Source organism: Phodopus roborovskii, unplaced genomic scaffold, assembly GCF_943737965.1.
Source record: "Phodopus roborovskii unplaced genomic scaffold, PHOROB, whole genome shotgun sequence".
NCBI lineage: Eukaryota > Metazoa > Chordata > Mammalia > Rodentia > Cricetidae > Phodopus > Phodopus roborovskii.
The window spans coordinates 7,240,893-7,262,519 of NW_026126645.1; the positions used below are offsets into that span (position 1 = coordinate 7,240,893).

General features: G+C 51.5%; 1 protein-coding gene across 1 annotated transcript; it reads right to left on the bottom strand.

Moving 5' to 3' along the window:
• Positions 1-1,250: 1,250 nt before the first annotated feature.
• Positions 1,251-12,628, bottom strand: LOC127213228 (chloride channel protein ClC-Ka). Its single transcript, XM_051173534.1, has 19 exons — positions 12,537-12,628; positions 11,879-11,978; positions 11,071-11,199; positions 10,313-10,441; positions 9,465-9,604; positions 9,108-9,185; positions 8,951-9,029; positions 8,378-8,503; positions 7,823-7,907; positions 7,630-7,731; positions 6,992-7,076; positions 6,626-6,799; positions 5,783-5,852; positions 5,562-5,672; positions 5,010-5,223; positions 3,608-3,741; positions 2,770-2,858; positions 2,566-2,649; positions 1,251-1,427 (listed from the first exon to the last, which is right to left on the bottom strand). The coding sequence occupies exons 2-19, from the start codon at positions 11,976-11,978 to the stop codon at positions 1,251-1,253; spliced, it is 2,106 nt and encodes a 701-aa protein (XP_051029491.1). The 5' UTR covers positions 12,537-12,628.
• Positions 12,629-21,627: the final 8,999 nt, after the last annotated feature.

The window sequence follows — 21,627 nt, forward strand, 5'->3', positions numbered from 1 at the left end:
GCTGCCAGAGGACACCATGGAAAGATTAGGAGGGTCGTTGGGGGGGGGGTCTGGGGAGCCAACCTTGACTTGGGCTCAGCCCCTCCCAACTCACCCTGTGCATCCTTTCCATGGAAGGTGGGACTGTTTCCTCCGGTCAAGCCATTCCTCGACTCCTTCCATCTCTAGAGGGTCTTCTGTCCCTCCCCTCTTATCTGGTTCCTCTGTGACCCCCCCACCATGTTCCCCTTTCATTTGCCACAGGGCTGTCTGGTGATATTAAAGTAGGTTGTTCATCCTGGATGAGCTTGGCCTGGTCTCCCAGGGAAGGCGTGTTGCTGAGCCTGGGAGGGTCTGAGGGGTTTAGTGGGGCGCCACCTCCAACACACAAACACCTGAGAGGCCTCAAAGGAGTAGGCCCAGGGCATCTTCTTGTCCCCAAAGAGCCACACCTTGAGACCCTACTATACCAGCTGAACCACAGTCAGGGAGACTGAGTCTAGAAGGCAGAACCTCACGCCCAAGGTCCTGTTATACGTAAGGCCAAGCGTCATAAGATGTCATAAGACCTGGTAGGGACCCTCACTTCCCTCCATCTCTCGCTAAGATGTAGAGGCTGGAGAGTCCCAGGCCCAGCCTTCGATGCCCTTGTGAGCACCAGATGCTGCAAGAGTTAACCCAGGCCAATACTAGAACCCAAGGGGCCAAATGCACACTCTCTAGGGAGAACGGGAGTGAACAGCGGCTCTGGGCATCACTTTATTTTTCTCAGGAGCTATTGGTTGGGAACAGATCGCCTCAGAAGGCACATCCACCAGGGCGAGGTTTGTTTCCCTTTCTTTGTCTCCCCAGGGTGGGCTATATAATATGGAGCTCTGTTCAGACTGGGTAGAGCTTCCTGCTGCACTGCGGGGGCAGAGCTGTGTTGGAGGGGTGGGATAGGGAGGGAAGAGGGACGGAGCTCTGTGCTGGAGTCAGGCAGCTGGGTCCTTGCTCCAACCCTCAGGCTGGCTCACTTAGGGGCTGGTGGGTTGATCAAGGTGGAAATCGCTTTCTTCAGCTATAGCGGACAAAAGGGGATGGAGGATGAGGGAGGGTTAGAGGGGATGGAGACAGCTCTGGCCTCCATCGAGGGTACCCCCAGTGGTCCAGTCTGTAGATTTACAGCTGGCTCCTATCCCATGGCATAAAGGACACTGAACCCAGAGAATGGCAGGCTGATCACTGATCCCCAGGCCCAGTGGAAACTCTAATCCAAGAATTGGGGTACATCAGAGTTCTTTGTAGCTCCCATCTTTGAAAGGGAGAATATTGGTGCCTCCCCCCCACCTCTGCTTTGCCCACCCTTGAGACCCTAGTACCTCTATCCAGGACACAGAGCCCACAGCTCTGCCCCGTGATGTCACAAACAGCGTCTGGAGGGTCAGCAGCTCAAAGAGGCTGTGTGTCTGGAGGGACAGTTGACGGGAAATGATGGAGTCAGGGATCTCAATCCCCTGTGCCCACAGCCAGGTGAGCAGAAGAGTTCAGCATGCAATGCCAGTCTGACCACTAGGTGGTAGCCAGACTCCATATGAGAAGCAAGGCCTCAGGTAGAAGGAATCCTTTGATCCAGGTTACCCAGCCCTGGCATAAAACTTGGGGCCATAGCCAGGTTCCCTAAGCTGCTTTTGTCTCTACCCCCACACAATTGCCTGCTCTGAGAGGCTATGTAATTTACTAGCTGTCACACAGGATGAAGGCAAAAGTCCTTAAATTCAGACCCTGTGTGATGCTTAAATTTTTAAACATTTTTTTGTTTTGTTGTTTCTTCAGAAAGGGTCTCTCTATATAGTCCTGGCAGTCTGGAACTTGCTATGTAAACCAGGCTGATCTCAAACTCACAGAGACCCTCCTGCCTCTGCCTCTCAAGTGTTGGAACTAAAGGCATTAGCCACAATATCCTGACTTTTTTTTCTTTAAATAATTTATGTGTGTGGGTATTTGCATGTATGCCTATGTGTACCACACACATGCAGTTCCCATAGGGGCCAGAAGAGGGTGTTGAATCCTCTAGGACTAGAGTTACACACAGTTGTGAGCTACCATGTGGTTGTTGGGAATTGAACATGTGTCTTCTGGAAGAGCAGCCAGTATTCCTAAAGCTGAGCCATCTCTCCAGCTTTGTGGGATGCTTCTGACAAACACTGTATTTCTACCCAGAAGCATGTGTTTCTCAAGCTCTCTCTACCCTGTTTCCTCTGCATTGCCCCAACATCCCTAATGGGAAGGGGCAAACAGGCTGGGGCTGCTGTAAACATCTGCAGGTGAGAAGTGTGTACACACACCACACATGTTTGTGCCCATTTGTGTGTGTGTGTGTGTGTGTGTGTGTACACATGCATGTGAGTATGGTTTGTGTGTGCGTGCATGTATGTGTGTGTGTGCATGAATGTATATGTGTGTGAATACATGAGTTTGATGTGTGTGTGTGTGTGTGTGTGCTGAGAGAGAGAGAGAAAGAGAGAGACTGCACAGTGGGAGGATGTGGAGCCCAAATTCCCCCATCAGGTCCTCCTCCACCCACTTTTTCTAATTCTCCCTTACCTGATAAAGAGAGGTCTCTGGGGACAGCTGCAGGGTCACTGGCTGTGTGGGGCAGCCACCAGCCAAGATGTCCTGGAGAAAGCGCTGGGAATTGGGGGAAGATGATGGAGACCTGTGACAGCCTACAGCTCTCTAAGCTCCCATCCCCCTTCATAGCCCTGCTCATACCTCCGCCCTGTCCCCACGCCTGGCAGGGGGACCCACCTGTTGACCTGGAGCCCAGGAAGCTGGCTCAGTCTGGAGGGCTTGCACCAAGTGGGTCCTTTCCACGATGCCCACAAGGGTCTGAGACTCTAGGAAAAGCAGAAGGAGGGACATGTTATGAATACAGAAGCCACTTCATCTGAGAACCTACTATGTGCCAAGAACATGCTGGGTGTTTGTTTTAAAGATTTAATTTTTATTTTATGTGTATGAGTGTTCTGCCCGCATACATGTGTGTTCACTGTGTATACTGTGTGCCTGATCCCCACAGAGACCAGAAGAGGGTTCCAGAGTCCCTGGAACTAGAGTGAGGAACAGATGTAAGCCATTATGAGAGTTCGGGGAACCAAGGCCAGGTCCAGCAAGAACAGCAATGCTCTTACTCAGCGGACTCTCTCTTCAGCCTCATGCTGAGTGCTCTTATCTCAGAGGAAGTTTACACAATTTGCCGTCTCTTAGGACTCTTGTCACCCAGTTTACGGATGAGGAAGGCTGAGAGGCACAGTGAGGTAACTGTCCTGCCTACAGAAATTCAGTTTTAGACATAGATATTTGGCAGCTGTAGATGGCTGCATCATCTCAGACTAGAATCCCAAGAGGCATTCCTAGCCTGATTTACAAGAGCATGCTCATCTCTAAACATGACACAAACCTAGAAGATAGTAGCATGGTTATTATGTCCATTTCATCCATGAATGAACCAAAGCACAGAGAAGCTAAGTGACTTTTCACAGGTCACACAGCAGATCCTTCTCCCTGCTTGCCCTTGCTCTCCTGACACTCAGAGGGAATCCCCCCCAATCCTCCCAGGAAGCCTCCCTGGACCCCAGCTGAGTACCTTTGGTCTCCACCAAGGGGAACTGAGCCACATCTGTGGAGGTCACAGCCTTGATCACCTCCTCCAGGGGCATGTCCTTGGCCAGTGTGGTGAGGGTACCGTTCATGAAGTGTTCCACAGTCACGGGGTAGGAGCTGTGGGCAGAAGGAGGCATCTGTCAGGCCCTGCCTGATGCTGCTAGACCTCAGGAAGGGGCAGGGAACCTTGCTGGGAAGGACCTCTGTAATAGTTAATATTATTAATGAGACCTGCAATCTCCAGGCCTCGGAAAAAGAGACTGTCAACGGAGGTAGGAAGACCCACTCTAAGCGTGACAGAGCCATCCCGAGCGATCGTCCTAAACTTAACACAAAAGCGAGCCGAGCACCAGTGTCCATCTCTCTCTGTCCCCTGATATGGATGCCCTGGGACTTCACACTCCTGCCGCCACGCCTCCCCTGCCATGATAGACTGCACCCTCAAACTCTGAGCTGGAATAAACCCTCCCTCCGTGAAATTGCTTCTGTCAGGGGCTTTATTGTACCAAGTAACAAATACTTTTGGTTTCTGTGTACAAGATGAGGGGGTTGAAGGGCTCCTGGAATGAATGACACTCAGGACCCTGCAATGGGAAGGAACATGGAGACCGACTCACTAGTGGGCGCACCCTGTACCCTCAGCTGCCAGCACTAGCTTTACTGGAGGCTGGATCACTCACCTAGCAGAATTCTGCCCTAGGGAATTTCTTTTGGTTTTGTTTGTTTTTCACACTTAAGAGAATTTCAGTTTTTTGTTTAGAAGTTTGTTGTTATTGTTGTTGTTTTGTTTGTTTTCTCTCGAGACAGGGTTTCTCTGTGTTGTGTAACTGGCCTGGCTGTCCCTGAACTCACTCTGTAGACCAGGTTGGCCTCAGTCTCATAGAGATCCACCCACCTCTGCCTCCCACATGCTGCTGGGGTGAAAGGCCTGCGCCCCCACCACCCAGTGAGAGTTTTAGTTTTTTGAGAATATGAGAAAAGTAATGCCCACGTGAGAGCTGAGGTGACAGGTTTGGAGCAGGACAGCAGCTTGCACAAGCTTGGAGCTGGACCCAGAGCACAGAGGGTCTTGAGCCTCTAGCCTTACTGCTTTGGGAACTGAAACCACTGGGTACAGTCTGGTGGAAGAAGGTCCTCAGACACCATCTGCATCCCAACCCCTGACCACCCCGCTCAGAGAACAGCAAAAGAGGAAGGAGAGAGGCCTCACCTCCATGTGACCTGAGGCAAGGCAGACAGCTGTCTGAACCCAGCTTCCTCTCCAAGGATGAGGCTCTAGCAAGGTTGATGGCCAGAGGGTGACCCAAAGACAACTGTGTTGATTTGGGGAGGTCCCTTACCTCCCAGACCATCCTGGACTCCCCATTAGCCAGCCCAAGGCTCACCCAATCTTGCGGCCACGAATCCACGGCAGATATGGCAGTTTCTTGGCCATGATGGTGCCATCATAGAAAGAGGGCTGACAGTTTTGGGAGATGACATTGGCCGCCAGCACTGCCATCAGCACAGGCAGTGCGTGAACAATCTGTCCCGTCAGCTCAAAGGCCAACAACGCTGTGGAGATGGTGTGGGTCACCGCCCCCGAGAAAGCAGCAGCACCTGCAGGGACAGAGCCAAGGTGGGTGACTCAGGCCAGGAGCCAGGCTCACCCAGAGGGCAAGGTGGGCAGAGCGTGACCATGGCTGGCTCATGTCAGCAATATCTAGAGGGCGCATACTGGAAACTGCTAGTAATGCTCAGGCATGGCAAGAGAGAGGGATACAGAGGGTGTAGGGAATGGGGGGGGGGGGGGAGGAAGACAGCGCTAAGAGAGCTGGGAGTTCCAGAGGGCGATGGGGCTGGGCACATGGGAGGCACATTGTACAGTTCACGCCATAGACAAACATCAGTCCATTCAGCCATAGACAAGCCCACATGCTGGACCCAGGTCCACTCACCTGCCAGAGCATAGCCCCCAGGCATGATGGGATTGACCTCACCTCCAGCCACAATGCCCTCTGGGAAAGCGACAGACAGGGCCTCTCCCAAGAGGCGCCCGATGGCAGCTCCTGCCAGAGACTCAGAGTGAAGGGGAGTCAGGCTGACCTGGGAGACAGATGGTATACAGGGACCATGGTTCCGCCCCATGCCCCTGGGGCTCCCTGGAATCCAAACTCACCGATAATGAATATGGGCATGAAGTACCCAGCAGGCATAGGGATTGTGGTGGCCAGGATCAGCATCCAGAACTGTGCCGGGAATGGGAGAGGGGACCATAGGGCAGAGTTATAGACAACGGAGCAGGAGCGAATGAGGGAGGAATGGGATGGAAGTGCAAAGTTCCCCGAGAAAACAATGCCCATATTGGGCCTGAGGCACTGTGTGGAGTTACAGACAACATCAAACAGGGGAAGAAACAGGCCCTGGTAAAGTACCCACTGTGTGCGCTTGGCACACACTAAGCCACTCACTTTCTCACCCTTAGCCTGCCCTTTGGGTAGAAAGAGTAACCACGCCATAGATTGCTTTTGTTTTTAATGTGTGTGTGAATTTGCATGCGTGCATACTTGCGGAGGTCAGAGGACAAGCTCAGGGGTCATGCTCAGAAAGCTATCCACCTTTGCGACAGTCTTTCATTGGCGCGGAGTTTATGGATCGGGCTAGGCAGACAGATCAAAGCGCCCCAGCAGTTCTCCAGAGCCCACCTCCCCAGTGCTGGAATTACACGTGCCATCATCCCACCCTTTTACGTGGGGTGGGGCTGCGGGTGGGCCTCAGGGCCTCATGCTTCTGAGGCCAGCACTTTGTTAACCGAGCCATCGCCCCAGCCCATACTTCGTGGTAATGATAAAGGAACTGAGAAATACAAAGGGATCTCAGGCTGGGGGGAGCCAGTGTGACTTGTGTAGGAGCACAGTGAGTCAGGCTCAGATCAGGAACCCGCTTGGAAGTGGAGCGCTCCAGGGTCCCGTTGTGGAGGCAGCCCCCTCCTACCCCAGATCGACATACAGAAGCGACTCACCTTCATGACCAGGAAGAAGGCCAGAGTCCCAAAGATGGTGAACCTTGGGTGGTACCATTCATACCACAGGTTCTGGGGGTCAGGCTCAGCAGGCCAGGGTGGGGACGAGTTCCGGGTCATCAGTGCCCACGAGTTGTTGTCAAACAGAGAGCGCAGATGCTCTGCCATGGACAGCTGGGGCAGAGGCCGTGGTAGGTCAGCATGTCCCATCTGTCCCATCATCCACCTGAGCCTCACCCACCCCTTCCTAGCCGAGTTCCCATAGGAAGCTCCCTTAGAGAGTTTTGGGGGGAATGAATGAGACAATGTACACAGCAGGGACACCAAATGGGCTTACCACCCACCCCCTAGCCCAGCGCCCCTTACCCGGGAAGCCATGAAGCGGCCCACACCAGGTGGGTAGGTGATGGAGGCCAGGATCAGGGCGGCCAGAGCTGCATACAAGGGCTTGCTGTGAGGGAAAGGGAGTTTAGTTTGCCTCCTCTCCTTCCCCCACAATGTGGGGAGACACCACAGCACTCCTTGCCAGAGACGACCCCACAATGAGGAGAGAACTATGGAGGAGGGCAGGGCAAAGAAACCGGCAGAACCCTCCAGAAGAAACGGGTAGAAGAGCCCAGGAGAAGTGGAGTGGCAGTGAGGGGCAGAGAGAGGGTTCGGAGCAGAGGGGGACAGTGATGACAGGTCAGCCGGGTCAGGAGGGAGGGAGAGGGACTCTAGGACAGGGCGGGGGAGGGGGTGGCGGAGGAGGTGGGAGGCTCGGAGGAGAGGAGACCAGGGCTGATGGGGGGTGGGGCTCCATGATGGGATTGGTTTCCAGTAAGCAGGCAGGAGATGTGGGACTTGGCTGGGTGGGTACTGGGGAGGGAATGGGGAAATGGGACGCTGAGGGTGAGGTGTCTCACAGCAAGGACTTAAGGGACATATGGGTGAGACACTAACTCAGGTACGGGTGGGCTTTCTATGGCGGGTTGGGAGTGGCGCTTCCGCAGGCCTTTGCCCACCTGGTAGCCAGCAGTTTGGAGGTGTACCGATTGGTCTTAATGAAGCGGAGAAAATTCCGTTGACAGAATAGGTAAGCACAGCTCAGGACACCACAGATGGCCCTGGAGGTGGCGGTGAGGGTGAATCCAGAACTGTCCCAGTTCACACCTGGACGAGCCCCGTTGGGCTGTCAGGGCCTGAGACCCTACTTACCCCAGGGCCACAAAAAAGAAGATTTCAGGCAGGTCAAAGGGCACGTCCACTCGGAAGCGGGTCTTGTAGATGGAGGTGATGGTCTCTGGGGGAGGGTGGGAGTGGAAGGTCAGAGGTCATACTCATCCCCACCCAAAGAGTCTCCCAGAATAATTCATTCAAGGGATATAGCCCAGTGCCTCCGAGGTCAAGTGTCTCTGGTTTTGTGAGTCTGACAACCTGAGTTTACCATTCAGCCAGCCATAGCTCTTTCCATCCTTAGAGCCTTTCTCCCAACCCTTCTGTCCATCGAGGAGGGAGGTCTAGCAACTAAGATTCCCCAAGAAGGGCTGGGCAGTAGTGATGCACGCCTTTAATCCCAGCATTCAGGAGGCAGAGGCAGAGGCAGAGGCAGGAAGATCTGAGTTCAAGGCCAGCCTGGTCTACAGAGCCAGGGATACATGGAGAAACCCTGATATGGGGGGGGGGGAGAAAGGAAGGAGAGGAGGAAGGAGAAGATGAGGGGGGAGGAGTCGCAGAAGAAGGGTAGAGACGAGGTCCCCACATGAGGCTCACCCTGCTCACTGTTGAAGACCGCCAGGAGGCGGAACATGAAGGCGCCACAGGTGGCAGCGAAGAAACCCCTCCAGTAATTCCAGACGGAGAAGTGAGAGGACATGACCTCGATGCTGAACAGGACACCTAGGGGACACACGGCTCAGGAGGACCCCTCTTCCCTAGCTGCAGGATGTGAGGGTCACATTCTCCCTGAGCCTCCCAGGCCTGCTGTCTTGCTGCCTGGACAGCCCAAGCCCTCTGTTGCCTTTGTCCTTGGCTCAAGCCAAGAAGGCCCACGTGTCCCTCTCCCTACCTGTGAGGGTTTCCATTTATCAGCCCGGGAAACCTGGTTCAGAGCAGTGAACTCACTGGCTGGGGCTACACAGTGGGGGCTAGGCTTTAAACCCACATGAGTTCAGAGGGGATCTACAGGCCTGGACACCCCATCCCAGCCACCCTGGGATGGCTGTGCATGGCAGGATTGAAGGTTTTCCGGCTGGGATCAGAAGCCAGTTGCCGGGGGGGGGCGGCGCTGGGGGCAAGCCAGGGAGTTTAGGGTCAGGGCCAGCTACAAGGTGCAGGGGCTCTCACCACTGAACGGGGCTGCAAAGACTGTCGCCACACCCACTGCAGCTGCAGCTGCTAGCATTTCAATTTCCTTGGCCTTGTTCTGGGGGGGAAAAACTCTGGGTTCAGGACCAGCTCCCTTCCCCTTCCGGGCAAAGAGGCTCTTTCTTGTACCTCTCACCTCAGATTCCCCCATGGTCTTGGTTCGTACACGGCCCAGGTAAGCAGCAATCATCACACTCAGGTGCACGAAGGGGCCCTGGGAGTGGGGGTGGGGGACAGAGCATTGGGGCAGATGGTCCATGCCCTGGGGAAGCTGAGTCCTCCCGCCTCCTGTTCCTCCTTAACCCCAGGGAATGGGAGCCACAAGCCTGGGCCAGAGACGATGCAGCATCTTCATTCACTTCCTTGTCCTAGGCGAACCCCAAACCCCAGGGCACCCCAGGGCTATCCCAAGATACATCTTGTCACACTTGGGGACTGAGCTGTGCACCCAGAGGCGTGGAGGAGGAAGGCAGGCGGACTCTCTTGTTCTTACCACTTTGCCTAGGAATATGGTACTGCCTGTGGCCAGAGTGCAGGAGAGGCCCACCACCTTGGCCCCAAAGTTCTTGATGTCTAGGTAGTCCTCCAGGACGACACCGGACAGCATAGTCTTCAGCTCTGGGAGTCCAGACCCTGGGGCAAGGTAAAACAAGGTATTTTCTCTCTTTTTCTCTTTCCCCATGTCCAAGTACTAACCGATCCCAACCCTGCCTACAAGATCAGAGACATCAGGTGCATTCTGGGAGTCACAACTGGCTCTTTCCCAACAAAGTCTCACTGTGTGACCCAGGATAGCCTGGAACCGGCAGACATCCTCCTGCTTTTGCTTCCCAAGAACGAGTGACGGCCTCCACACCTAGCACAGTCTACACAGTGCCACAATGCACACAGCACTCTCTGACACCGTCCTCAGGACCTCCCACACCCTGTGAGCGAGATGTATGACCTCCGCTATCAACAGACACAGCTGAAGGTCTGAGTGGAGTCTTGACGGATGCAGAGGCAGGGAGGGACCCAGGATTGTCAGGCTGTCACCAGCTACACCTGGAGATCCCCCTGGGCTGCAGCTGGAGGATGCTCTAGGGCCTGGGAGCTGGCTACTTCCAGCCCTGACAAACCACCACCATTTTTTTCTATCCCAGAGGAGCCCAGGGAAGTCAAGTTAACCCACTGATGTTCTGGGTCCCCTGCTGACCCTCTCCCTGTGTGACTTTGGGTAAGTGGCCTGGCTCTGTCCCCTACCCTCCCTTCTCAGAATCCTCACAGGGTGTGAAAAGATTTGGACCCATGGGGACTGCAGAACAAGGCAGGCTGGCCAGAAACGGGGTGAGCATGACTCACCTCCAGAGAAGGGCGTGATGCTCTGTGAGAAGCCGGAGGAGAAGGACAAGAGGGCCACGGGGTACACGGTCCAGGAGAGAAACCGGAGCAGATGGCCGTCCCCAACCTCTGTGTACAGCCACTTGTGCGCTGGAGATGCCCAGCTGTCAGGGAGCCACCCAGAGCCTCTACAGCCCTGGGGACAGACACTACAACGCCCACTTACAGACCAGGAGAAAGCCCATGCCTCCCAGTGAGAGGAGAGTGACCCTAGGTCTATATCTCAATTTTCCAGCCTCCTACTTGCGGGACTTTAGCTAAGTAACTTGACTGAACCTCAGTTTCCCCTCTGTCCAGGAGCCAGTGGTGGGTCCCTCCCCAACCCTGGGTCCCTGAAAGACCAAAGGAGACCTCACAAGGACTTGGCGAGACCGCATGGAGCCCCGCTGTGGCAGCCGAGAGCCTAGGGGAAGGGAGTACCCCACTGAGCAGGCAGCATGGAGGGAAGGGAGAAAGGCTGGGACAGCGGCCAGAAGTAAAGGCCCCCAGAGGCATTCAGGCTCTTTCCCCCATTGTGTGGGAGATGACTGAAGCCCAGAGAGGGAAAGTAACCATGCCAGGGTCACACAGCTGGTGAGATATGAAGCCAGCACAAGCTCCAGGCCTGGCTACCCACAGCCCTGCCCCACCCCACTGCCCCTGGCTGTCCAGCTGGCATCCCAAGCCTAAAGGAGGATTCCTATTGCCCTGAGGGGGTATGCATGCCAGGGAGGCCTTACCTCTGACCACGCGCCCAATGGCGAAGTTCATGGCATAGCTGATCAGAGCCATGAGCACCCCGAGGGCCATCAGGAAGTACCAGTCCTCACCCACACGGAACAGCCTCTCTTTCAGCCACTCCAGGCCCCCTGGGCAGGACACTGGGGTCACAGCTCCTTCCCTGGGGGCTGCCCAGGCTCTGGGTGGGGACAGCATGCTAGGGGACTGGAGCTGGAGCCTGGGGTGATGAGGAGGTGCTCTGCCTCATGGAAGGGGCTGGGCAGCATTGCAGAAAGTGAAGCAGTGGCACAGTGAGAGCCTTCGGTCTGTCCCTGCCTTCGGTCTGTCTGTCCCTCCACTGGAGCTCACACTGGGGCCTTTCAGAAGGTTGGACAAGGTGGCAGAGGGGAGCGAGGGGTCCGACACTAACCTCTAACTGACACCTCACCAGGGTCTGAGCAACCATGAAGGGCAGCAAGGACCTAGTGTTGTCCCCAGGACTTGTGAGCCATCTGTACTTCAGGCCCCGGGGATGCCCTTGGTCACTGGCTGTCAGCCCAGCCTATAAGCTGGTCCTCTGGCTGTGGGCATCAGCACCTGGGCCCTGACCTCTGCCACCTTCTGGGGTCCCCCTTTCTCTCCCCCTAACAATAAGGGTGGTCAGGTCACAAGTACACAGACAAAAGTGTAGAAAGTGATCTTGGATCTAGGGTCACTGATGTCCCAAGGGGACTTCATGGGGGAGGGGGAGGGGAAGGACAATGGGAAGGGGAATGAGAAGGGGGATACAAAGGATGATGGGAAGGGGAAGAGGGCGTGAGCTCTCACTTCTGATGCCTCGGCGGATGCGTGGACACGGGCCCCACAGCTCTTGCAGAGTCACGGGCTTCCCGGAGGAGCCTTCACGAAGCCCCAACAGCTCTTCCATCTGTTGTGTGGTAACAGGTGGACAACTGATTGGTGACAGGCACCATGTCCAGGTCCTTCCAGTACTCCACCTTCCGAGCTGAAGGCAGAGCCTCGTGCTCTCGGGTGGGTGTGTGCGAGGCTGGTGTGTGGGGAGTTCTCAGGAGGGTTAGTGGCGCCTGTATGCTGTTGTGTGGAATGGAACTTCTCAATTCCACCCACGCCCAGAAGTGGTTGGGATGGAGAAGGGATCCTAATCCCTTTCAGAAACTCCCTTGCCGGGGTCCCTGCTGCCACCCTCCTGGGACTCTAGGCTGCTTTGAGCAGACATTTTGCTCAGAGATGGCCCTGCCACTTGGTCCCCATGGACAGTTCTAATGCCCCATACCCCTCCCTCAATACCCTGTGCTCCTCAGCTCAGTTCACAGAAGCAGGAAGCCCCCAGACTCAGAAAGAGATTCTCGAAGGGTGACGAGTTTCTGTCCCTGCTCCTATCTGCACCCTGCCTGCCTGTCCTGACCCTGGCAGGGCCCACCCAAGTTCAACTCCCTGCCTTCCCCGGCCACCCTCAGCTCCTTACCTCTCGGTCCACCCCGCAGAGCTCCTGACTGGCGCTCCTCTAACACAGCCTCTTTGTTTGCAGAGCCTGTGCACCTGGACAGGTGTGCCCTCCACCAATCCACACCCTCCCCTCCCCCTCCCAGGCTCGCGTTTACCGTGACCACTAAGAATATTCCAGACAAACCAACCAGAACTACCCCGTCAACCGAGTATGAAGGACACAGCTTCTGAGAGGTGAGGAAGGGGTACAGGGTATCCCACATATGAGAGACGGACAGAGGGCACCCATTTGTATTGCTGGACCCTGGGGGAGTTCCTGGGGTTGGGGTCTGGGAGTAGGGGCTGATGAACACACAGGGCAATGACAGAGCTTGTAGCTGAGCTTCAGGGTCTGCTGTCTGAGCTGGGCCAGGCAAAGAGATGCAAATTGAGCTGAGGAAGACAGCTGGTGAAGGTATAGAGGAGCAGGGGAGGGGAGGGGCACAGGGGAGGGGAGGGGCACAGGGGAGGGAGGGGCACAGGGGAGGGAGGGGCACAGGGGAGGGGGCACAGGGGAGGGAGGGGCACAGGGGAGGGAGGGGCACAGGGGAGTGGAGGGGGCACAGGGGAGGGAGGGGGACAGGGGAGGGAGGGGCACAGGGGAGGGAGGGGCACAGGGGAGGGAGGGGCACAGGGGAGGAGGCACAGGGGAGGGAGGGGGCACAGGGGAGGGGAGGGCACAGGGGAGGGAGGGGGTCTTCATCGATACTCCCTTCTTGGGAGCTGGACCCTCCCCAAAACAACCCAAAGCTTCCAAAACCCAGGGAGATGTCCACCCAGGTATTCTGTTTGAAGGAAATGGTATTGCAGAACCGTCCGGCTTCTTATTCAAGATCACAGAAGCCACCTGACACATTGACATGCACCTGTAATGTCACCTTCTTGGGAGGCTGAGGCAGGAGCATTTCTTGGAGCCCAGAGTTACAGATCAATTTGAGGCCATCTCAAAAAAAACAGAGTAAGCTAAAAAGTCTTTACTTACTTTATTTTTAAGGGGTTGGTGGGAGAACTCAGGAGTTGGTGAGGCCTTAGGCATCCTAGGCCAGTACTCTCTGGCTTAGCTGCATTGCCAGCTCTTATATGTAGCTCAGTATGGCCTCAAACTCCAAATTCTCCTTTTTTTTTTTTTTTTTTTTTTTTTTGCTTCCTAAGCCCTGGGATTACAGGCTTGCCCAAGCCTGAACCCACCAGTAGAAAGAATTTTTTTAAATTGCTGTGTAGAGGGATGTGGAGAAATGGCTCAGTGGTTAAGTGTTTGTTGCTCTTGCAGAGGACCCAAATTTGGTTCCTACAACAGCCTGTAACTCCAGCTCCAAGGAATCTGACACCTTCTTCTTCTTCTTCTTCTTCTTCTTCTTCTTCTTATCTCTCTTTCTCTCTCTCTGTCTCTGTCTCTCTCACACACACACTATATATATGTAAATTTTAAAAATTTAATAAAATTAGTTACTTGGACCAGCAAGATGACTCAGCAGGTAAGGAAAGAACTGTCCCCTGCTGGTTGTCTCTAATATCCACATTGAGCCCTGGTACACACACGCACATGCATGCATGCATGCGCACGCGTGCACACACACACATACACACACACACAAAGGAATGCATGTTTGTGGGAAGCTGTCTTTGTGGGGCTGAAGTCGAGCCAGCCGACTCGCCCACGGTCCGTACCTAAGAGGGGGATGTGGATTGAGAAAGGCTAGCTACAGCATTTAAGAGATGAGACAGAAACACAGGAGTATTGTCAGGAGGGCAGATTCAGTCCATCCTGAATGCCCCAGTTTATTCTTCAACATTCTTAAGTACCCAACCAAAAGTGGGGATCAAGGCAGAAGACTTCTATTATCATGTATAAGGGGCAAACAGACAACAGACCTATTTCCCTTAATCCTTCAGGTATTTGGTTGCCACACCTGCCATCCTGGCCTTCACGGTCAAGAGAAAACACACCTGCGCCCAAGTCTGTCGTTATTTAGATAAAGACATCTCATCTGCTACCAAAGCTGAAACATCCTGTAGCAGCCAAGCTATAGGCTTATAGGTGTAAGGGTAGTTTTCAACTCTCTGGTCTTGAGGCAAGATAAAATGGGCCCCCTCTTTACGGGCCCTGACACACGCACATACACACACACACACACACACACACACACACACACACACACCGTTTAAAAGTAAAGAAATAAATCAATGTCACTAGAGTGCACCGTTTGTGTGCCGCCTACAGCGCTGTGGGGTCACACCTGTGTCACATTGACTTTGAAGTGAAAGAGTCCCCCGTGCAGGGGACTCCTGAGGACATGCCCAGGAGCTTTGCTGAGCATGGAGTACGGAAGGAGCCTGTGGAAAATGGTAGCATAAACCGAGGCTCCAAAGGTGCCTCGTTAGTGCAGTAGGTAGCGCGTCGGTCTCATAAACGGAGGCTCCGGGAGGACCGGAAGGTGCAACTTCTGGAACCAACAAGCAGAAAGAGGGAGGAAGAGAGACAGACACCTGCCACTGAGGAGCCGGGCAGGCGCAGGTGTGGCTGGATCCTAACCTATTGTGGGCGGGGATTTTACTCCATCTCCCTCTTCTGGTTGTCTCCGCTACGCAGGCTGGATTCAAACTCCTGGACTGAAAAACTCCTCAGCCTCCTTAGTAGCTGGGGTGCAAAAGCATGCCTCGTGCCCAGTGGCTTAATTGTTTTGTATTGCTGTGATAAAACTACTCAAAAGGGGAAGAAAAGGTGTGTTTAGCGCCCACAGCCCAATCACAGACCATTGAGAATGGAAGTCAGGGCAGAAACCTGGAGGCAGGAACTGGAAAGGAACCCCCTCCCTCTTCATGGCTTGTCAGCTTGTTATAGAGCTCAGGACCTTCTTCCCAGGAGGACAATGCCTACAGTGAACTGGGCCCCTCTACATCAACCAATAATCAAAAAGCGCCACAAAGACTGGCCTGCGTGATTGGGGAATTTTCTCAGTTGAATCTCCCCCTTCCCAGATAACCCTAGTTTGTGTCAAGATGACAAACACTAACCACTGCAGTTGACCCTTGGTAAATTTATATTTTTGGTTGTGAGCCTAGCCTTTAATGGCTGAGCCACCTCTCCAGCCCATTGAATTTTCACCTTTTTTCTTTCTTTCTTTTTTGTTTTTGTTTGTTTGTTTGTTTTTCAGGACAGGGTCTCTCTGTATTGCTTTGGAGGCTGTCCTGGAACTAGCTCTTGTAGCCCAGGTCTCGAACTCAGAGATCTGCCTGTGTCTGCCTCCCAAGTGCTGGGATTAAAGGTGTGCACCACCAACACCCAGTGACCCTTTGTAAATTTAAGGCACAGCATATCACAGCACAGCACATCACTATTAAACCATAAACTTTTCTTTCTTGTTTATTCATAAGATCCCAAGCTGATATTAGAATACAAACATAGTATAACTAAAAACTCTATAGTCTTTAAATTTTTAAGCACTTGGTATTTTACAAGTAGGTTTTTCCCTGGCCAGTCTGGTTTGGTCCCACCGCCATGCCAGACTCAAATAATACACAGAATCGCTGTATTAGATATAATCTGTTGACCTGTTACTATCATTTTTTATTAGCTAGCGCTGTCTTGATTATTAACCCATTTCTATTAATCTAAGTACTTCCACGTGGTCTTATCTTACCGGAGAGAGGGGCTGGCGTTCTCTCTCCATCCTCCATCTTGAATCTCCTCCCTACTACTGCCTCTCTCCTCCTAGTCTCCTAGTCCTGCCTATCTTGCTTTCCTATTGGCCAACAGTGCTTTATTCATTAACCAATAAGAGAAACATATTTACAGAATGACATCTCCCATCAATTGCTAGGTGTCTGTTGTCCCAGTGCTCTGGAGGCAGAGGCAAGTGGATCTCTGTGAGTTCAAGGCCAACCTAATCTACAAACCTAGATCCAGGACAGCCAGGACCATTACACAGAAAAACCCTGTCTCAAAAAACAAAGCAAAACAAATAAGCCCTTTAAAACTTTAGTCTAGGGGCTAGAGAGATGGCTCAGAGGTTAAGAGCATGGGCTGCTCTTCCAGAGGATCTGAATTCAATATGTAGCACCCACATGGTGGCTCACAACCATCTGTAATGAGATCTGGTGCCCTCTTCTGGCCTGCAGGCAGAATACTGTGTACATAATAAATGAATAAATCTTAAAAAATAAAGTTTGATCTCTATAAAATAACCACAGGTGAGGGAGGGAGAGGGAACTGGGATAGACATGTAAAAATAATAATAATAACCACAGGCTCCTGTAAAATCATAAATAAGTTACATACTTCTTATTACAAGGACCAGAGCACAGCCAATCAAATCAAAGCAAAACCCAAGTCTAGAAGTATAAATAGCTCTTCGTCTCATGTCTCATGGACTCCTGATCTTCTGGATGCCAAGGGCTTTAAGCAGCCCCTCTTCTCCAGCTTTGCTATCCTCAGCACAAGCACTGTGTCTTATAGGCTCAAGCCACTGTCCTTGGCAGATGTCCCTTTGTCCTGGAGTCTCAGTATACTGAGGTCCCCTCAGCAGGCTTCACCAGTGACCTCTTGGCCTCTGTGCAAGGTCTCTGACCCTGCCACATGGTGCCAACCCTCAGCTCCTCTCCAACTCCAGGGTCTCAATTGTAACTGAAGACATCATTTATTGGCAAAGCCCTTCATCAGTGTATATTCTCACCGCCTTTGTCAGAAAGCAATTGTCTGTAAGTGCACAGATTTGCTTCTGGGTTCTATATTTGGCTCGCTGGTCCATACACTTATGCTTCAGTGTCTGTAGGTTTTTTTTTGTTTTGTTTTGTTTTGTTGGGGTCTTTATTGTTATTATTGTTGTTTTGTTTTTCAAGACAGGCTTTCTCTGTGTAGCTTTGGAGCCTGTCCTGGCACTCACACTGTAGACCAGGCTGGCTTCAAACTCACAGAGGTTCATCTGCTTCTGCCTCTGGAGCGCTGGAATTAAAGGAGTGCACCACCACTGCCTGGCAGTTTCTGTAATTTTGAATCTGTATTATAATCCTTTCAGCTTTTCATTTTCTGCTCAGGATTCCTTTCCAAATGTCCCCCACTTCCTTCCTTATTAAAAACAAAAAAACAAACAAAAAAACCCTTTATGTTAGGTGGTGGTGTCACATGCCTTTAATCCCAGCACTCAGGAGCCAGAGGCAGGAGGATCTTTGAGTTCAAGGCCACCCTGATCTACAGAGGGGAGTTCCAGGACATCCAGGGCTAAAGAAATTATGTCTTGAAACAACAAAAACTAAGTTACATTATTTTTAATTTTGTGTGTGTGTACACTTTTGAGTGCAAGTTCACCTGGAGCCAAAAGAGTTCATTAACTCCCTTAGAGTGGGAGGGCCAGGCAGTTATGATCAGCCTGATGTGGGCAGTTATTAAAGCTGTCAAGGTCCTGCCCTAAAAGTCTTCACTCAGGGTTCAAAAAGAGGCGCTACAATAAGCATAGGATCTAAGTCTGAGAGCTATAGAAGAGAATCTTCTCACAACACATTCTCTCTATACATGTGCTCTTTACTATTCTCTGTTCTAATTCTTTGTCCTAATTATAATTTCTTAGCTCTGGTTCCATCCTAATTCTACTAATTCTGTTTCATTCTTCACTTTCCTATTTACTTCTTTTTCCTACATTCTCAACCTTTTACATTTCTGCTCATTTCTACCAGCCTCTCCCTCCAGCTACTATGTCTCTAGTCTCCTCTCTCCAAATCCCTCTTCCCCCAGAGGCTTGAAGCAAAAGATAAGAGTTACAGAGTTAGGTTTTTCATTGGTCAGAAGCACATTCCCAGGCTAAGCAATATAGGCACAGCCATTGTCCTGGCAACATAAGGGTCCAAAGTTACAGAAGTAAAGCTGTGACCACAGTGAGACAGGCTTTGAGACATAGGTCTTTAGTTAAGAGACTGGTAAGTAAAGAACAGACATGTTCTAAAGTTAATGTGAGGTTAGCTTGAGACAGCACTTTCCTATCTGCTGGCAGAGAGAATCCAGGACATTTGTTCTCTATCTCTCGGAGAGGTGTGGCTCAACAACCTTAAACATGCCATAATCATGCCCTAATTCTGGTCCTTGGGCATCTGTGAATGCCTAGACACTAACACTGACCCACTGTCTGCTGAGGGAGATAACTGCAGACTTCTAAGTGTATAATATACAAAGACCTGGTTGAGAGTAAGGGTATTGACCGATTACTTTCTTGCCAGAATCACACATTGCTGGGAGGAGTCATCCAATATACCAATGCAAAGAGGAAATTGTACCCAGTAAGCAATTTACACACTGTAGTGCTGTGGGGAGAATCCCCATTCTGTAATGTGAGGGAAAGAGCTTCACACAAGACATCTGTGACGAGCACAGCTAATACATTCAGAAGGCAAGATTCCTCATCGTCTTGCACATGTTAATGAGATGTTCATCTCTGTCGACAATATTCCTCATCAACTTGCTAGACGAGGTCTTGTCCTTCAAGAGATAAGCATCTCTGGTGGAGTGACCCCTTAAATATGTGCGGAACTCTGATGCATAATTCTGTGGTCTGTAGCAGGAAATGGGAACCAAACTCAGATCCTCTGCGAGAACAATAAGAACTCTTAACTCCAGGGCCATTGCTCTATCCCAGGGGAATCCTTTTCTGTTCTATGAAGACTGTTGGAACTGGAGAGGTGGCTCAGTGGTTAAGGGCACTGGCTGCTCTTCCTGAAGATCCAGGTTCAATTCTTAGCACCTACACAACAGCTCACACCTGTCTATAACTCCACTACCAAGGAGACCTGACACCCTCACACAGACATACATGCAGTCAAAAAAAAAAAAAAAAAAAAAAAAAAACACCAATGTGCATAAAATCTTATTTAATTTTTAAAAAGTATTATTGGTATTTTGGTAAACATTGAATTAAATCTGTATAACTTTGGTAATTCTTTCATTCCATGGACATGTGATGTTTTTTTTCATTCCCAGGGGTTTCTCTTTAACATCTTTAACTGATATTTTCTAACTTTCATCATAGAGGTTGTTCAGTTCTCTGTATAGACATGGCTATTCTGGAACTTGTTCTGTAGAGTAAGCTAGCCTTGAACTCAGAGATGCACCTACATCTAGTCTGTAGAGCCGGGGCTAAAGGCATGCACCATCATATCTGCTTTATTTATTTATTATTATTATTTTGCTAGATTTTCTCTATTTTTTTTTTTTTTTGTAGATTTGTGAATGCAATTGATTTCCTTCCGAATACATTTCAGTGTTTTGTTAAAAAAAAAAAAAAAAAAACCTGCTTTGAAGCCAAGTGTTGATGGCACGCACCTTTAATTGCAGCACTCAGGGGGCAGAGGCAGGCAGGTCTCTATGAGTTTGAGGCCAGCCTGGTCTACAGAGCTAGTTCCAGGACAGGCTCCAAAGCCATAGAGAAACCCTGTCCCAACAAACAAACAAACAAAACCACCTAGTTTGTTTTGTTTTTGATTTTCTTTTTTTGGTGCAGGGGAGTGAATCTAGGTTCTTGTTTGTTTTTATGGTTTGCTTGGTTTTTTTCTAGACAGGGTTTCTCGGTGTAGCCCTGGCTGTCCTGGAACCCACTCTGTAGACCTGCAACTCAGAGATCCATCTGCATCTGCCACCAGGTTCTTCTCTCTCTCTCTCTCTCTCTCTCTCTCTCTCTCTCTGTCTCTCCCCCCCTCTCTTTCATTCTTTCTTTTTTTCTGCGGGGGGGGTTGAGACAGGGTTTCTCTGTGGCTTTGGAGCCTGTCCTGGAACTAGCTCTGTAGACCAGGCTGGCCTCGAACTCAGAGAGATCCACCTGCCTCTGTCTCCCAAGTACTGGGATTAAAAGCGCGTGCCACCAACATCCAGCTGCTACGAGGTTCTTACACATGCTAGACAATCATTCTATCACTGAGTTGTGCCTACAGCCTTCTTTTAGTTTTTCATGTCTTCATGTGTGTGCATACATGTGTGTCAGTGTACATGTATGTATGTGTCAGTGTGCATGTGTGTGTTGGTGTGCATTTGTGTGTGTCAGTGTGCATTTGTGTCGATGTGCATGCACCATCTGTGGGAAGGGCTGACTTCAAGTGTCTTCCTCTTTTTTGCTCCATCTTTGTGGGTTTTTTAAATTTATTTATCTTTATTTTACATGTATTGGTGTTTTGCCTGTGTGTATGCTTGTGTGAAGGTGTCAGAACTTGGTGTTACAGGCAGTTGTGAGTTACTGTATGAATACTAGGAATTGAACCCCGGTCCTGTGGAAGAGTAGTCAATGCTCTTAACCGCTGAGCCATCTCTCCAGCCAATTTTGTTTTTTTTGAGACAAGGACTCACTATGTAGCCGTGGCTGACCCAGAAATCACTATGCAGACCAGGCTGCCTCTGTTTCCCAGGTATTGAGATTAAAGGTGTGAGCCACCCTGCTTGATCGTCCTGCCTTCCTTCCCCCTTCCTTCCCTCCCTCCCTCCCTTCCTTCCTTTCTTTTCTTACTCTTTTTTTTACCCCCCTTTAGAACTGTAGATTCATAGGCTGGGGGTGTGGTGGGGTGGGAATAGGTCAGAAAAGAAACGGAAGTGTGGTTTTTCTGAGGACAAAAGTCCCCACGGGCAGGAATGCTGCCTGGGAATAGGACCTGATAGGGGGTGAGAGCGGTTTGGAATCTGCGTGAAGAGGGAGTACGAAGGGCAAGGTGTGTGTATGGCAGACAAGCATCCATCCGTGTGGACTGTGTGTGGCATTGGGGTGCTGGGCATTCAGTACTCAGGGTTGTGAGTAGATCTGTGGATTGGGGTACAGACAATGGGGTGGTTTGAGGTATTGGGGTACCCTGGACTTCTGTTGAGGCGGTCACCTGATTGAGTGGAAGGGCTGGAGTGCCCAGTGGTCAGGTTGGAGCTGTCCCTTGAAGAGGATGAGCGGTGTGAGGCTCGATTCCCTGTACCTGAGTTGAGAGTTGGGGTTGGGGAGAGCACAGGCCAAGTCTGTAACATGAAGCCTGGTCCTTAGGGGACACAGATCACCCTGGACAGATAAAATAATTGCAATGCTAGAACACTCAAGGCAAGCCCTTGATCACCATAGTGT

Bases quoted from the DNA above. Each gene is read 5' to 3' on its own strand.
- LOC127213228 (XM_051173534.1), bottom strand. From the start codon at position 11,978: ATGGAAGAGCTGTTGGGGCTTCGTGAAGGCTCCTCCGGGAAGCCCGTG. The intron at 7,732-7,822 runs GTAAGTAGGGTC...CGCCACCTCCAG, and splicing joins TTCTTTTTTGTGGCCCTGGG to GGCCATCTGTGGTGTCCTGA. The intron at 1,428-2,565 runs GTAAGGGAGAAT...CTGTCCCTCCAG, and splicing joins CAGAGACCTCTCTTTATCAG to ACACACAGCCTCTTTGAGCT.